The sequence below is a fragment of the Orycteropus afer genome, unplaced genomic scaffold, assembly GCF_000298275.1.
Source record: "Orycteropus afer afer isolate SDZICR_OR568_19922 unplaced genomic scaffold, OryAfe1.0 scaffold00219, whole genome shotgun sequence".
NCBI classification, from domain to species: Eukaryota; Metazoa; Chordata; class Mammalia; order Tubulidentata; family Orycteropodidae; genus Orycteropus; species Orycteropus afer.
Window position 1 is genome coordinate 336,513 of NW_006921806.1, and position 18,204 is coordinate 354,716.

General features: G+C 48.7%; 1 protein-coding gene across 1 annotated transcript in view; it reads right to left on the minus strand.

Annotated features, from left to right (window-relative positions):
* Positions 1-654: 654 nt before the first annotated feature.
* Positions 655-18,204, minus strand: part of WNT9A (Wnt family member 9A) — a 38,563-nt gene continuing 21,013 nt past the window's right edge. Inside the window, exons 2-4 of the mRNA XM_007948669.2 lie at positions 4,097-4,356; positions 2,434-2,696; positions 655-1,137 (exon numbers count right to left, since the gene is read on the minus strand). Coding sequence (XP_007946860.1) covers positions 655-1,137; positions 2,434-2,696; positions 4,097-4,356 — 1,006 coding nt within the window. The remainder of the gene's footprint in view (positions 1,138-2,433; positions 2,697-4,096; positions 4,357-18,204) is intronic.

Below are 18,204 nucleotides of genomic sequence, written 5' to 3' on the forward strand. Positions count from 1 at the left end.
GGAGGACAAGAAGGGGCCCTCAAAGAGTAGCCTGGGGAAAAATAATAATTACTATATTCATTAAATAATAATAATTTAAAAGTCACTGATATTCACTCCAAAGAGAAGTGCTCGATGTCAGAGAAGGGACACAAGATCCGCTGTGTTCCCCCCAAGGGTCCCTGGTGCAGGGCGTGGAAGCAGAAGCAGGCTGCTTTCTCTTCTAGTGGTTTGATGCTCTGGACACAGTGCTGGGCAGTGGGCAGCCTCTGTTGGCTGAGTTGCCTGCTGCCACCCAAAACCCAGGCCCCAGGTATGGTCAGGGAAGGTATGCCTCAGGCTCTTGGCTCCTCAGAAGGGAGCAAGGAGGTGGGAGAAGAACCATCAGGACAACTAGAAATGAGGGCAGGTGGTGGTGGGCAGGAGCTCATCTCTGGGCCCTCAAGGATTGGCATTTCAGGGACGAGTGGCAGCTTGGGAAGCGTCAGCCCAATGTTCTCAGGTCGCAGGACAGGAAAAATTGAGGCTGATAAAGGGACACTCATGGGTCCCAAGTCAAAAGCAGAGTGCCTACAGATAATGAAGCCACCTCCCAGCTCAGGGCTCTTGGAGAGGGGGCAGCAGACAGCGGCTCAGCCCTTGGCAAGAGGGTGGGGGCGGTGGGGAGGCAGCGGCTCAGCCCTTGCAGGTGTAGACCTCCTCACGCTGTGTACACTGCTTGCACTCCACATAGCAGCACCAGCGCACCTGGCACTGGCAGGGCCGCGTGACTGCCCGGCTCTGGGTGTTGTGGCCACGCCCACAGCAGATGCTCTCGCAGTTCTTCTCACGGTGACACTTGCGCCCAGCAGTGCCCGGCGAGAAGCGGCCAGCCAGGCAGAAGCTGGGTGAGTCATCCAGGTGCACCAGCTCAGGGGTGCGAGGCAGTGGGTCGCCACCACCTGTCCCTGGTGCCCGGCCTCGTGGCGGCGAGATGTCACCAGCCTCACCCGTGGCCTCATTGGTGGTGCTGCCCACCTTAAGTGCAGTCTCATATTTGTGCTTCAGGTGCTTGCCCACTTCATGAAAGGGTGCCAGCTGGCGCCAGCAGGTCCGCACTGTGCAGGAACCCGACACACCATGGCACTTGCACGTGGTCTCCACCCCGGCCTTGATCACCTGATGGGAAGGGAGCAGTGAGGCAATATCTGGGACGGGCCCTCCACCCAGCCAGTGCCCAGAGATCCATCTGAGCTGATGTGCCCCAGCCTCAGCTTCAGAGTCAGTGTCTCCTACAGGCTGGCAAAGCTGTTGGCTGTTGTTGCACCTGCTGCATGTCCATCCAGAGCCCGTTCCCAGTAGGGCCTGCCCTGTGAGCCAACCGTGCAAGGAAGAGCGTGGGTGACCAGCTCAAATAGAGTGCTCAGGCCAGCCTTCAGGAGGAAAAGCCACATTCCTGCCCAAACACAGCCAAGGCTGCATGGCCAGCATCAACTCTGTGGTTTGGGATGTTGTGTGAGACCTGCAGGGGCCCTTTCACTCCCATAACTTGGGGTTCCATCTGTAAGCTGACCAGTGCCCACTACATGACCACTGGTACCTGAGGGCCTGGCAGGAGTCACCCCCAACCCTGTGTAAGAAGGGCGCCTTGGGCCAGGCTGCTGAGCTCCCACGCCAGCCCCAGGGAGAGGCCAGTTTGAAGGGGATTAAGAAATATAGCAATCCTCCAGCAGGCGGGCTACACAAGAGTCACATTTAATGACACTTTTCTGAGAAACTTGGACAAATTTAATTAAAATGTCGCTTACCCAGGTCTGGTGGAACTAATTGAGCACTTTTAATATTCTGACTTTTCAATAATCGCTTACAAAGAGTCGAAGTGCAAAGAAAGGGAGGCAGGCAGAAGAAAAGAGAGGCCTTGCTGGAGGTTTAATCCACACTCCAGAGGTGAACGCCACTCACCTCTGCCCTTAGCAAAGGCTCTGCCTGACAGCCCCCTCCCCAAAAGGGCCAAGAGAGGGACAAGGGCTCTGGTCAAAAGGGGAGAGATTGAATTTTTAATAAGTGCTGATTCAGAATCCTACTTCTCAATAAAGCAAACACAGCATGCCGGCTCTAATTACCTCATCCTCCCTAGGCAAGCCTGGCTGCTCTCACAGTCCCTGGGGAACAGCAAGCAATGGGGCTGCTGACAGGGGTGCTGCGAGGCAGGGGGCAGACAGGCAAAGGAGAGAAATGCTCTCAGCACCCTGTCAAAGGCTGCTCCATGTAAGGTTTCACTCACACAGTCACCTCCCTACTGCAATCATGTCCCCATCTATCTAGTGGGAAACACAGTCTAACAGGGATGAAGACTCTGAGGGTGCCAGCCTTGAATTCACAGGCTGAACCTGGAATCAGCCTGTCCCCACTTCTCCTCCCAAAGCCCAGATATGATCCCAGCCACCAGCCCAGGAGCCCAGGGTCCCAACTTGCCTTTACACCCACAAGATTGTTGTGGAAGTCCACCCGGGCCCGTAGGTCCTTGCTCGACCTGCGGCCCAAGAATTCCTTGACGAACTTGCTGCTATATTTGAGGTTGTCCCCACAGCCGCCCCACTGCCAGGCCTCACGGTTCTCCAGGTCAGGTGCCTCGTCACAGGTGCAGCGTTCCATACGGCCAGCACTGCAGGCCTTGGCCAGTGCATGGGTCAGCCCAGCTGAGGAGATGGCATATAGGAAGGCTGTCTCCTTGAAGCCTTGGGGAGACATGGCACTGGTCAGTAGGTGGCCTCAGCAATCAGGCTGTCCCACAGACCCACCCACACAGGGTCCTCAGAGAGCCCCTCTTAGGCATAAACCCATAGCCAGGCCCATGCATTGTCTTCATTCAAAGCACAAATTCCACATGGGTGTCCCAGAATGCTGACCCCTCCAGCAGTGGATGGGAGGAAGAGAAGGAAGGGAGTATTTTTCCTAGTGGTGTTCAACTGTAGAGGGTGTTGGGGGCTAAGCTCTTCCCACATTGCTGTATACCCTGACAGCAGGTGGGCACAGCAGTAGGCAGCACCAGGCGCTGGGGGTGGGAGCAGACTCAGCCAGCACCCAGCTGAGGCCACAGTCCTGGCTCAGAGGGGATCCCCATCAGCCCTTCACTTACCTCCCTATGTGAGGCCCATGGTCACTACTCACTGAGCCGCCCTCAGCAAGCCCTCCCTGCTTCAGCCTCAGCTCCCTAACTTTTAAACAAGTCTGTTGCAAGCTTGGCTCAAGTAGGAGCCAGAGCCCCAGGCAGAGTCCATGTGTGGAAGGAGGGAGGGAGGAGGGGACGGGGCTCTGTGTTCCAGGGCCAGGAGGCACCAGCTGCAGTGCCGGCCCTGTGCCCAGGCCGTGGGCTCTAGGCCACCCAGCATGTGTCAGGAGCCATCAGAACCCACCTCTGGCAGCCTTAGACCATCCGTAAAAGGGCTGCACAAGTGTGCCCTGTCTCCGCAGCAACTGTTCCACCAGTGTGAAGGAGGGGCAGGCAGGCAGGAAGAGGGGAAATAAAGAAGACAGGCCTCCAGACACTGGGGCACGTGTTCCCCATCCACCTGCTGCCCTGCCCCAGGTATGAGATAGTGGTTCTGCCCCAGCAACCTCGGGCCTGCACTAACTACAAAGGTACAGCTATGGGCTCTGGGAGAAGCCTGCTCCTTCTCCAATACCTAGAGCAGTCTCTCTACCTTTCTGGTGCTGGATCACCCTGCTGCCCTTGGGATAGTGGAACTGCAAGCTTGGAGGCTGGACTTGTCCTGTCCTCCAGAGTCCCACACAGAGGAAGCACTGGGCTGCCACGCAAGGTCCAACAGCCACCATGCATAGCCTGCCCAACACCTTCCTGGAATACTACATAGCCACTCACACTTGAACCAGATAGAGGCCCCAAAACTGAGCACAGAGGCCCCAAGGCCAGAGGTTGACCTGAGACCAGAGCCTTCCCATCTCCACCCCAGCCATCACCCCAGGGCTGGGGGAAGCACACTGGACAAAGCCCACCTTCCCAGGCCACATGGGCCTAGGCTGCAGGAGCCTTGATACAAGGCTCTGCTATGTGTTTGAGGGCAGGTGCTGTGGCGGCATGGGGGCAGGGGCCCAGTACTGGCCTGGCAGCACTGACCTCGCTTGAGCAGGCTGGCCCGGTAGCGGCCCTCCAGGGTGCAGTTCCACCGCTCGAAACGGAACTGGTACTGGCACTCAAGGGCACTCATGCTGATGGCCTCCACTAGTGTCTCGGCCACCCCAGGGTCCCGGCGGCACATGCGCCGCTGCTTCCGTTCCAGCTTCAGCCGGTCACAGGCCTTGTAGTGTGCCTTGGCAGCCGCAGCCTCAGGCTCCAGGGTCAGTGGGAGGATGGTCAAGGGCTCGCTGCCCGTCAGCCTGGGCACACAGAAGCAAGAGTTTCCATTACTCTGAGAAGGTGGGCATCAGGAAAACAGCACAGAGGCAATGGAGCACCCCCCACAGAGAACCTCAATGGCAGAGCAGAAGGCAGCACTAGGTTGCAGGGGCAGAGAAAGGCCAGTGCAGCCCCAGGAAGAATCAAAGCAAGGGAGGGGGAAGGAAATCAGGGGGCACAAGAGAACCTCCTCAGCGGACCAGGGCCACCCCTATACCCACTTCATGTGGCTGTCCTGCACTCACCTCACAAGTGTCAACGCCACCCCTGATGACCCCTCTAAAGAGGCCCACCCCCAGCCCAATTGTAGGTGAGGAAAAGACAGTGCAGACCTCCTCAGCCCATGCCCCTGAGCTCAGGGTTAGGGCAGGCCCAGGCAGAGGACACAGAGGACAGGACAGGGATCCTCCCACTCTCCCACCCCCAATGCAGTGCTGACAAGAGGGCCTATACCACCCACTCCTGTGCCTCACTAGTCCCACTGTTCTGGGGACCCAGTACACATACCCAGGATGCTCCCCTGTCCTTGTAGGCTCTCCCACATCCCCTGCCATCCAGCTGCAGGCAGTCAGTCCCCCATCCTCCTATGGCCCCTGAGAAGGGTTTCCTGTTTTCCAGCACACTTAGTGGGACTTCAGCATTCACAGTAGCAGAGGCACACAGCTGGCCCTGACCAGGCTTCCTGGATACTGCATCCAAACAGAGTCCTCCACCTCAGGACCTTCCACAGCAGCCACAGGCCAGGAAGTCCCATCTCTTATCTGAGCGTCAATGTTTATAGGTGGGGATTAGGACAAACCACTGTCTAATGAGGGAACTGGTGCTAAGAGGGATTGCTGTCTGAGCCCCTCCCCCTCTGAGCTCCCCCATGGGCCACCCACTAAGGGCCTGTTGAGTCATCTTCTTGGTTCCCCACCCCTGAGCAAGTGATAATACAAACACCAAGCTCTTTTCCAGCCACACCTGTTCCAGGCCTGCCCTGGCCAGCCTCCACTTCCCAGGTGTGCTCCCATTCCACCATCTTAAGAGCTCCTGGGTCCCTGGACTCTGGGCTCAGGCCTGGGCCTTGCCATAACCTCTTCTCTTTAGGCTGTCCCAGTGATCTCTCCTTGCCTGCGGCAGCCCTGCAGAAGCCCCAGGACCCTGCCCCCAAAGTTCAGCCCAATAGGGCTGAGCACCTCCCTCAACACTGGCACATCATGGCTCCCCCTTACTGCCCATCCTGCCTGGTCCAACCCCCCTAACAAAGCGCCTGGCTGACTCCAGAGCTGGCCCCAGGGCCATCTCCACCAGCTCAGCAACACCATGCTCTGGCTGCAGGCATGCTCAGCAGTCACCTGCATCCACCCCATCAAGGACTGACGCAGCTACCATTCTCTAGCTCTAAGCTCAGGCCAAATGGCACATCCAGACCACCAAGGCATCTCAGCACAAGCATCCCCACCACTCCTCTGCTAGCTCTTAGAAATGACCAAGTACTGATGCAATCTCCCCACAGCACTGGTGAGGCCTACTCTTCAGATCATGCCCTGCTCCCCCAGCCAATGCACAGGCTGCCCGAGGCACTGAGCAGGTGCTGCAGTGAAGGACAGGCTGCAGATGCCCAGGGGCAGTGGGCAGCCAGCAAAGATATAAATCCCTGTCCCATCACCCTAACTGGACAGAGTCAGACATTCTAACAAGGGGATGTCTGTACCAGGCAGTCCAATGTATGGCCAGCTGCCTCAGGAGACTGCATTGTCCCCAGGCATGCAAGCCGGCAGCTAGGAGAGGGGTCAGCATCACAGAACTTAGGAGAGAGGCAAGGTCTTCCCAGCAGGTGTGCATCCACAGCATGTTCTGGGAACACAAAGGCCACTGAGATCTATACTCTCAAGAGCAGACATGTTGAGGGGTGGCTGCCAGCCTCATAGGCAACGAAGGATGTGGAAGGAAGGTGAAAGGGAAAGAACAGCCGTGAACAACAAAGGCGCAGCATGGCCTCCACACCCAGGCACACATGGGCATTGGCCTAGGCTAGGAAAAGAAACTGATGAGGCAGCAGGGCCAGAGCCTAATCATGAAGGGCACAGAGCCCTACCACAAGCATGGGCTTCATCTCTCAGGCTGTGGGGCCCACACAAACCTGGACATGCCCCAAGCCTGGATTCTTCAAGATTAACAGAGCTCCAAAGCCAATGTCAAAGTATTCCAACATCCCAGAAGAGAGCACCTAGAATGAGGGTCACCATGGTAGGATGCCAGGAAGCAGGAGAGAGTATCCTGCTGGGCTGTGTGGACATCTGTAACTCCTGAGGGTCAGCTCACAGAGGCAAACTCTGAGCCCCAGATCCAGGAGCAAAGGAAACAGCACTGCCCAGAGTCATACCAGGCTGCCCATAGGGAAATACCAGATCAGAGGCACACTGGGGTACCCATGTTAAGGGCCTCAGAGCTGTACCAGGCTGCCCACAGGAAGGAGTCCCACTGTCTGCAGAGAGACAGCAGGGTGTTTCAAGATAGGAGCCCTGCCACCACCAGCCAATTCAGCTAGGGGCAACAGAACACACACCCCCATGCTGGGAACAGAAAGTATCACACTTCCCAAACAACAGCCAGCTTACACGAAGGAGACCTTCATCCCCAGACAGGAATTCTAACAGCTGTGCTGAGAACAGCGTGCCACCAGGAAATGTTCCCGTCACAAACCTGCACATGCCCCAAGCCTGGATTCTTCAAGATTAACCAAGCTCCAAAGCCAATGCCAAAGCATTCCAATGTCCCACAAGAGAGCTCCCAAGAATGGGGGTCACCGTAATGGACGCCAGGCAGGCTGGAAGACTGGAAGCACAGCTGTGACTGTGGATAGAGTGCCACAAGGCCTGAGATACTACCACAGGGCCCTCAGCACTTTTGTGACATCATCCCTGACACCAGCTAGCCAGAAGTGTACAGGGCCAGCCCACCACTGTGTCCACCACCCAAAGAGGCCTAGGGTCTCTCTACTGCCCCACTCAGGCCAGTAGTCTGGGCACAGAAAGCAGGTTTAAAGATGATGAGCCAACACATCCCAAACTCTGCAAAGTTCTCACTGAGTTATCTGAAGAGCCAAGTAGGAAGTTTGAGCCTCCTAAGCTGGTGAAGAAAGTTAAGCCCTCATAAGGTCTACAGACCTCCTGCAGCTGCACAGAGCCAAAGCCCAAGTAGACACTATGAGGGGCCACTTCTTCCTCTGGCCTCAGATGTCAATCTGTGTCTACCTAAGCACCAATGCAGCTGCTAAGTGGAACCACCAATCTGTTAGGGACCTGGACAGGACAGAGGCCTGTCACACAGGAGGGCCATGCCCTCCATCCACATAGAGCCTCCATGCTCCAAGATATGCAGACTCCAAGATAAGCAGGGTCCTCACTACCTCCTCCTCAAGGCACCTTCCCCCCTCCCAGACAGTTGAGTCTCCTGCCTCAGGAGACTGGAATGGTCTGCAGGTAGGCTCAGCCTGCAGCCAGACTAGGGGGCATGCAGCTTAGTGAAGAAGGGGTGGAGGTCAGATCAGAAACCAGGGTGGGGAGAAGCCAAGGTGAGAGACTGAAGGGCAGACAACACGGTGGACTACAGAGGTATGGGCTCTGTCGGAGACAGCAGAGCTGAGGAATCATGGCCTGTGCAGACAGAGGATATGGGACTCCTAATTAGACCTTCTAGAACAGAAACCTGGTGCGGTACAGTGAATTACTTAATATGGCTCATCTAGCCATAAGGCTCATCTAGTCTTTATGACTCCCACCAGAAGAATGGGTAGGACTATGCAAATGTGAGTTGCTTGTGACCCACCAAGGGGATTGGAAAGCTTGCTAATGATGTAAATAAGGTACATGGGACCCTTGTGTGGATGTATGGAATCCCAATGTGGGGATCAGTCAGTTTAGCCATCCTGCTGGGCTTAAAATGAGCCATCCCAGCGACAAAAAGGAAGGAATCTCACTACCATAAAGAAAGAAGAGCCAGCATGTAACAAGCATGACATCACCTAGGAAAAGGAAGACACAGAGAGGTGCACAAGAGGTACAGACAATGAAGGTAAATAGTATTATATACAAAATACTGCATCATCAATAATAGCAAACACTAATATAAGACTGCTAACCAGAAGGCTAGTGGTTCAAACCCACTAGCCACTCCTCAGAAGGAAGGTTGGGCAATCCTACTTCCGTAGTGATACTGCCTTGGCAACCCAAGGAGGGGTCGCTATGAGTCGGGGCTGACTCGATGGCACATAACAACAACAACAACAGCAATATATGGGTAGATACACAGGTAGACAGGCAAAAATCAGGTGTTGGTAGGTGAATGGGAATATACCCAAGACCATACATAGGTTGGGCAGACGATATTCTTACATGTATATTTGTATGTGCTATAAAAATGTCCATATGCAGTATAATGCTAACAGGGGACAAAGTTAGCATAACCTCTTAGCCACAACTAAGAACCTTAAGGGAATGAGTTGCTGGGCATGGTCAAGCTCAATTGGCACAACACAGTACACAAAAACATGGTTATACATCCTACTTTGGTGAGTAGCAATTGGGGTCTTACAAACTAGCAAGTGGCCATCCAAAATGCAAGTACTGGTCTCTCCTTTTCAAGAGCAAAGAAGAGTGAAGAAAATCAAAGACATGTAGAAACAATCCAAAGCCTACATGACCCTAAGACCAAAAGAACTAGATGGTGCCCAGCTACCAGTACCAACCACTTGGAAAGGGATCACAATAAGAGATCCTGGGTAGAGTGGGAGAAAAATTTAAAAGAAAACATAAAAAGACCAAGATTATTGGTTGGATAGACTGGTAAAACCCCTGAGACTACAGCCCCTAATCACCCTTCTGGTCCAGATTTGGACCCACTTCCATGGCTAACTTTCAGCCAAACAACAGACACACCTACGAGGTGAACAACTACACCAGGGAGATGTACTCCTTAGAACAACCAACCATGGAAGATCAGCATTTTCACAAGAAGAAATCTAGGAAGGCAGAATAGGAAAGATAAAGGGGAAGGGTGACCACAGGGAGGAAGTAGGATGAAAGCTGTTACACTGTGGGGATTATAAACAATGTCACAAAACAAAATATGTATGAACTGTTGAATGTAAAACAAGTCTGCTTTTCAAAATTTCACCCAAATTACAATAAAAAGTTAAAGAAAATAAAAGAGAGAGAGAGAGAATGAACCAGTAGCAGAGTGCATCATTTGGTGCGCATCCAGTGGAGTGGACTGGACCTCCATGACCCAGGAGACAGAGAGGGCTATAACACTTTGCTCAGATGGTAAGAGAAAGTGAGAAGCAGCAGCAGAGAAAAAGCACCAGCAGCAGAGACCAGTGTGAGACAGAGTGGTGGGATTCCTGGTCCATGGAGCAAGAAAGCTGAGTGCCTTCAGGCAGAAGCCTTGCTGGCAGAGGGGAGTCCCTCTCTGGGAACCTTTTGGCAGAGCTAAAAGAGCTATATAACAGTTGCTCAAGCATGGCAGAGGCCAGGCCAAAGGGCCAAGGGCCAGACAGAGATCTGCCTTTGGGCATGGCTGACGAGAGGCTGCCTGATGAAAGAACTGCATCCTTAGATTCCAGATCATGAATTGTAACTTCTTGTTGTTAGGTGCCATTAAGTTGGCTCCAACTAACAGCAACCCTATGTACAACAGAATGAAACACTGCCCACTCATGCAGCAGCCTCACAATATTTTCCATGCTTAAGCCCATTGTGTTGGATTGGGTTCTCTAGAGAAACACAAAAACCAGCAAAGTGTATATATATATTTATAGAGAGAGAAAGAGAGAGAGAGAGAAATTTATCTTAGATAAATGGCTCACAAGCGTGTAGAAGCCGACAAGTTCAAGCTGAAAAGTTCGTCTCTGGAGGGGGATGGGGCCCAGAGCCGTCTGGTTCCCGTAAGCACAACAGAGCCGAGAGAATCAAGCTGACACGCAGCGCGCTGGTCGCTGTTCCTAACAAAGAATGAATCCAAAAACCTCCAGGACGAGCAGTGAGCTGCTCGCTCCAGGAAGTATATAGTCCGGAATGCCGTTCTTCCAGCTTGTTCTTGGGATAGCATTGCAGGTAGGCCACACCCCTGGGGAAACTCCCCTTGGGCAGACCAGCCACTTAGAACTCAGTCATGTGATCCATCTTGGGAACCACCACTCACAACTGGAGTCCAGCCAAGTTGACACATCTTCAACTATCACACCCATCATCACAGTCATTGTGTCAGTCCATCTTGTTAAGGTCTTCTCCTTTTTTCACTGACCCTCTACTTTACCAAGCATGATACCCTTCTCCAGGGACTGGTCCCTTCTGACTGGAAGTCTGACCTATTACTTCTGTAATAAACCCCATAATCATGAGTATTGTCTATGACTTCTGTGTGGCCACTGCAACAAAGTATCAAACCCAGCAGAGAAGTAGAGAGTTCCATGCAAGGGACAGCTGGTGTCAGAACTGGTAGAAGGTTGGAGGGTGGAGGGATGTGTGACCTCTGCCTCATAGGAATCAGCTTTGGGCTGTTGATACTAATGGTAACTCTGTCTCCACCTGATAAAGTTAGATGAGGTCAGACATGCACCCTTCCATGCCCCTTTTGCACCTGGATATAAAAATGAAACCACAGAAGTAATAGAAGATAACATGAAATAATCTTGGAAAAGGGAAAATCCTTCCCAAAATCACTCTGAATCCAGAAATCATTTTAAAAATTAATGAATTTGACTATAAAAAAGTTACTTGGATCCGCAATCAACACATATGGAAGCAGCAGTCAGGAAATCAGACATCATATTGCACTGGGCAAATTTGCTGCTCAAGGCCTTTTTAAAGTGTTGAAGAGCAAAGATGTCACTTTGACTAAGTGCACCTAACCCAAGCTATGGTACTTTCAATCACCTCATAGGCTTGTGAAAGCTGTACAGTGAATAAGGAAAACCAAAGAGGAACTGATGCCTTTGAATTGTGGTGTTGACAAAGAATACTGAAAATACCATGGACTGCCAGAAGAATGACCAGATTAGAATGACCGGGATAGATTTATCCTGCAAGAAGTACAACCAGAATGCTCCTTAGAAGAGAGAATGACCAGACTTCATCTCACCTACTTTGGTCATGTTGTCAGAAGGGACAAGTCCCTGGAGAAGGATATCATGCTTGGTAAAGTAGAGGGTCAGAGAAAAAGGGGAAGACCCTCAATGAGATGGATTGACACAGTGGCTGCAACAGCGGGGTCAAGCACTGAAGGAATTATGAGGATGGCGCAGGACTGGGCAGTGTTTCTTTCTGTTGTACGTAGGTTTTCTATGAGCCAGAATCGAGTCGATGGTGCCTAACAACAACACAACAATGATCCAAAAGTATGTATCTGCGATATGCAGATGACACAACTTTGCTTGCTGAAAGTGAAGATGATTTGAAGCACATAGTGATGAAGATCAAAGACTACAGTCTTCAGTATGGATTGCATCTCAACATAAAGAAAACAAAAATCCTCACAACTGGACCAATAAGCAACATCACAATAGAAGGAGAAAAAAAATGACATTGTCAGGGATTTCATTTTACTTGGATCTACAATCAATACCATGCAAGCAGCTGTCAAGAGATCAGACATCATATTGCAGTTGGCAAATCTGCTGCAAAAGACCTCTTTAAAGTGCTAAAGAGCAAAGATGTCACTTTCAAGACTAAGGTTTGCCTAATCCAAGCCATGGTATTTTCAATCACCTCATATGCATGTGAAAGTTGGACAATGAAAAAGGAAGACCAAAGAAGAGTTGATGCTTTTGAATTGTGGCATTGGTAAAAAATACTGAAAGTACTATGGGCTGCCAGAAGAACTAAAAATCTGTCCCGGAGGAAGCACAGCCAGAACACTCCTTGGAAGCAAGAATGGCCAGACTTTGTCTCATCTACTTTGGTCATGTTGTCAGAAGGGACCATTCCCTGGAAAAGGATATCATGCTTGGTAAGGTGGAGGGTCAGAGAAAAAGGGGAAGACCCTTAATACAATGGATTGACGCAGTGGCTGCAATGATGGGCTCAACCAAAGCAGGGATTGTAAGGATGGCACACGACCAGGCAGTGTTCCAATCTGTTTTACACAACACTGATTTGAAGGCATGTAACAACAACAATGGCACTCTGGTGGCATAGTGGCTAAGGCACTTGACTGCTAACTGGAAGATCAGCTGTTCAAACCCACCAGCTGCTCCACGGAAGGAAGACTGGGCGATCTTCCATAAAAATGTATAGCCTCAGAAACCCAATGGGGGTTGCTATAAGTCAGAAATGACTTGATGGCAGTGAGTTTGGTTTTTTTGGTTTTTGACAACAACAACAAAAGTACAAAAATCTCTGCATGGCAAAAAAAAAAAAAAAAGACCTACCACAAAGTCTAAGACGAAAAGACACAGTAGACAAAAAGCATACTGAGAAAAATGTCTACAATTTGTATTCCTTACCAAAGGCTAACTTTCAGTTTATGTGTGTGTATGCATATATGTGGCTTTGGGGGGGGAAGGTGTGGCACATGTATGTGTGTGTGTGTACATGGGTATAGTTTTCTGTGTATGAATGCATATGTGTATGTGTGTGATTTCCTGCATGGGGGCAAGTACATATGCATGTATGTTTTATTTCTATGCATGTGAGTATGTGTGTACATGTGTGTGGCTGTGTGGAATGTGTGTGTACATGCATGTGTATGTGTGGCTGTGTGTATACACATACTTTCACGTAAGTGCATGGACATGTTTTTCCTATAAATCAATAATAAAAGGAATCAATTGGAAATGGACAAAATACATGAATACCTGGTTCAAGGAAAGGAAATATAGCTGGCTTTTAAAACATATGACAAGATACTCAACCACATGCAAAGAGATGCAAATTATCACTATATTGCTATATTATTTTCATCCAACATTTTAGCACAAATCAAAACATTTGATGAGATTATGGTCAGGGACTCAGACAAACAAGTACTTCTACCTTGCTGGAATTCTAAATTGATGTATCTATAATATTAAAATCAACCCACCAGACTAAGCCTACATGAACCACAGCCTCTTCTAACCTGAGACTAGAACTAGATGGTTCCTGGATACCACCACTGACAGTTCTCACCAGGGATATAACAGAAGGTCCCAGATACAATGGGAGAAAAATGTAGAACAAAATTCAAATTCCTAAAAAAAAGGCCAGATCTGCTGGACAGATAAGACTAAAGGAACTCTGAAGACTATCACCATAAGACACCCTTTGAACATGGCACTGAAACTACGCCTAGAGGTCACCTTTCAGCCAAATAATAGATTAGCTTATAAAATAAACAGTATCATCCATAAGTAATGTGCTCCCTTAAACAATCAGTTATATGAGCCCAAATGGTCAATATTTACCAAAGATGAGAAGGCAAAGAGGGGAAGGGAGGCTAGATCAATGGAAACAGAACAAACAGAATGAAAATGATGAGAATGGTGACACACTGTGAAAATTGTAACCAATGTCATGGAATCATCTGTACAAAATTGTTAAATGGGTACCTAATTTGCTGAGTAAAGTTTCACCTAAAACACAACAATATATTTTTTTAAAAAATGAATTACTTCACCAGTTCTCTACAAATATAGCTCACAAACATGTTACTTCATAATATTGCTCACACGTTTTCAATATGCTATTATACACAAATACTGGAGACAAACGAGAGGATCTATGAAAGTCGGGTCTGTGCATCTGATGGAAGCTGTAGCAGACACAAAAAAGAACAGGGCTTCCATGCATGAATATGCAATCACCACGTTCACTGGGTGGGGCTCAGGGAGTGACCTAAGAGACGGCATGTGCACACATTTACGGAAAGAGCACACCAATGACAGTGACAGTGGTGAGAACCAGGCAGACAAAGCACATGCCTTCCCTCATTGTACCTGTGCATGGACGACCTATTCAATGATGGCAGATTAAATGCAAAGCCAGTGACATAGTATGAGGCCTTCCTAGCTCTCTCTGCCACCTTGGCCCTGGGGCCAGAGCCCATCTCCTACGAATTTTTGATCTAGGCACAGGGAGATGAAAAGAGAGATGGGCCCCATTACAGATGGAGCTCTAAGTGGAGTTCAGGGACAGAGCTGTCTTGTACTACTCTGGGCCTCAGCCTTTCAGTCAGGAAGCATCCCAGGCACTGGCACAGCTCAGGCCCTACCACCCCCAACCGCCCAGCTGCCCAGGTCATGCTATGCCCAGTGCATCTGCTCCCTGGCTCAATGCAGCTGCTGCTGCCCAACAGTGGGCGTCTGACCCCAGACAGAGGAGTAAGGGAGTGGCCAGAGGTCTGGGTACAGCAGGACCCTTAAGGAACACAAGCCTCCGGCCATGGTCCACAGAGGTGGTGGGAAGGAGGGCTGCAGTAGTGGCTGTCAACATGCCCACCCTCACAGATCCAGAAAATGCCAGCACAGCAGTACAAGGGTACACATGGCTAATGGAGCCAGAAGGGTACAGACAGCAGCAGGGGCCCATTTGTGTGCTGCAAAGAAACCAGAGTGTGTGGTTCCAGGTTCCCCCTTACCCCTTCAGCTGGCCCCTCCAATCCCTGTCCCCCTTTCCAAGAGGAAATAATATAGCTTGATACAATTTTCAGTATTTCATTGTCAATATTTTTAAGAGATATAATGTGAAGAAAAGTGCTTAGTACCAATGTAGAATATAATAAACAATTATAAAACAGACACTCTCATAACTATCACCAGCCCAAGAGACAGCCTCACAGCTGAGCACTGTGAACCCCCACCCCCAGCACAAGGGACCACCACCTGCCTCAACGGTCAAGCTAGACAGCCTCCAGCCAGTTACACATGGTGCAGACATTTTCTCTTCTCAGTGGGCTGCCATTTTGTTCTCTCAGTGGTGTCTTCTGATAAAACTCTTAATTTCCTATCATTGCCTTTATACACTATACTTTTTTCTATCTCATTCTCCTGTCATTAAAACCCTTTTCTACATTACCTTCCAAAAGCTCTTCCATTTTTGCCTTCACACTTAGTTGTGTTATCCTGCTAGAAGTGATGTCTGTGTAGGGCATTAGGTGGGGGCCTATTGTTCATAAGGACATCCATCGTCCTTATCACCAAGACCACCTTGAGTGTATGGTTTCATTTCTGAGTCCTCCTCTCTATGCTGGTGGTCTTTGGAGCCTGGACCAAGACCAGCCCAACATTTATTATAACTTTATCATAAGCCATGACTCTTGGTGAAGGAACTCCTTCCATCTGGTTCTTTGAGAATGTCTTGGTTCTTTGCATTTGTGTGTGTTTTTTATAATTCACTCATCAGATTACACACACACTTGACAGGGTATTTATTGGGACTGTGGTGAACTGACCTGTTTACAATATTGAATCTCTCAATCAGTGAACATAGTATCTCTCTCCATTTATTTAGGAATTCCTGTCATTCTCTGAAGTTTTATGGGTTCCTCCACCACAGATCTTACCTATTTTTTATATTTATTGTATATAAATGTTGAGTTCCATTTATAATAACACCCAAAGATAAAATAGCTATATAAAATTTCATTTTCTCTATCTGTTGCTGATAGAGATACAAAAATACAATGGAGTCCTATATTTTACTTAATATTCAGCAACCTTGCTGAATTTGATCTGTAAACTATGACCTAAGTTTCTTCCTTCTGAAACATTCCACCACTTTTTCTTACCTTACTGCAGTAGTTAGGACCACCAGTACAATGTTGCAGAATCTGCCATCTGCCCCCAAAATCCACCCTTCCCTCCTTCCACAGAGATGGAGTTGTCAGCTTGCATGGAACTACCCAGTCAGACTGCATCTCTGAGCTCCCCTTGCCATTAGGTGTGGCCACAAGCCTAAGCCCTCACCCACTGAATTGTGGAAGGGTCCTGAGCACCACTCCCAGGTGATGCCTCAGGACAGTGAGTCTGTCATCCTTGCTCATTTCCCTTCTACAACCAAACATCTCTCTGCCACCCAGACTTGACCATGCAGGCTATGAGGACAACCCTAAAGGACAGTAGAGAAACAAGATGTAGGAGAATAAATGTTCCAAAATAAGCATCCTTACAAAATGTAAGGAGTCTGTGGCAGCACTACAACACATATAAAAGTGAAAGTAGGGATCCTGTCTTATTCCTGATCTTAACAGGGAAGTTTTCAATATTTTACCCTTAACATGATGTTTATAGTACATTTTTTTATATTCTTAGTTTGCTAAAAGATTTTTTTAATTACAAATATGGTGACTTATCAAATGTCATTCCTGCATCTTTTAATATGTGAGTTTTCTCCTTTAATCTGCTAAGGCGAGGAATTATACTAACTGATTTTCTAATGTTAAACCACACTTTGCATTCCTGGAATAAAACCTACTTGGTCATTGTTCTGCGATCCCCTCACAAGAATATACCACAAATGGGATAGCTTTAACAAACAGGAGTTTATTCTCTTACAGTTTGGAGGCTTTAAGTCTGAGTTCAAAGTGTCAGGCTCCAGGGGCTGGGTGAAAGCCCCTCAACCTGGGGCTTCAGCTCTGCCTCCTGCTCCTGGCCCACTGGAGCTAGAGGCTTTTCTTCACTCAGACAGCTGCTGAGACTGACAAACCCACAGTTGACAAGTAAAAAGGCACAGTCCCAATATTAACGGCAGACCATTAATTCAAGTTCACTGAAAGTCCCAAGATTGGCAGAACATGGCAGGCTGCTGAACATGACTACCTGCAGGGTTCAAGCATGCCATAAACTAGAGACCATTCCCCAATGCTTCTCCTTGTATACAGGAAGCAGACCACAGCCTTAAGGCAGCTACTCAGCTGCTCACAGTAGATTCCACCATGGAGTTGATTACCAGTCTCATCATGGAGAATAACTACATTCAGCTGCCCAGACACTCAACCAGGCCCAGCCAAGTTGACACACAAACTTAACCACAACAGTCATGAAGGACTTTATCCTTTTTCTACATTACTGGATGTAATTTGATATTTTGTCTAGGATGTTTACATCTGTATTTGTAATTTTCTTCTCTCATGCTCTTCCTGTCGAGTTTTAGTGCCTGCGTAAGGGTTCTGTTTTGAGGTTTGGGGTGTTGTTTTAATTTCCTGGAAGAATTTGTGTAAGATTAGAATCATGTCTTCCTTGACTGACTTCCATCTAAGCCTTACCTTTTTTTGAGGGAAGATTTTCTTTCTGATCTAATTTCTTTTATTTTCCCTTTAACAGCTTTATTGAGATATAATTCACATACTATTAAAGTCACGCTTTTAAAATTTACAATTCAGTGGTTTTCACTATATTCACAGTTATGTGCTACCATCATCACAGTCAATTCTATAACTTTTTCATTACCTCAGAAAAAATCCTACACCCTGTAGCTACCTACCTTCTCCTTACCCCTCCCCCTAACCTTTAGCAACCACTCTCAATTTGCCGTCTCTACGAATGTGCTTATTCTGAACATTTTGTGAATCATACAATATGTGGACTTTGTGACTGGCTTCTTTTACTCCACATAATGCTTTCAAGGTTCGTCCATGCTGTAGTACTTATACTTATCAGTATTTCAATCCTTTTTATGATCAAATAATAGTCACTATGTGACTCTATCACCTTTTGTTTATCCATTTGGGGTGAACATTTGGGTTGTTTCAACTTTTTGGCTATTATGAATAATGTTGCTATGAACATTCATGTACAAGTTTTTGGTGTGAACATGTTTTTTTGTTTCTCTAAGGTATATAACTAGGAGTGGAATTGCTAAGTCATGCTG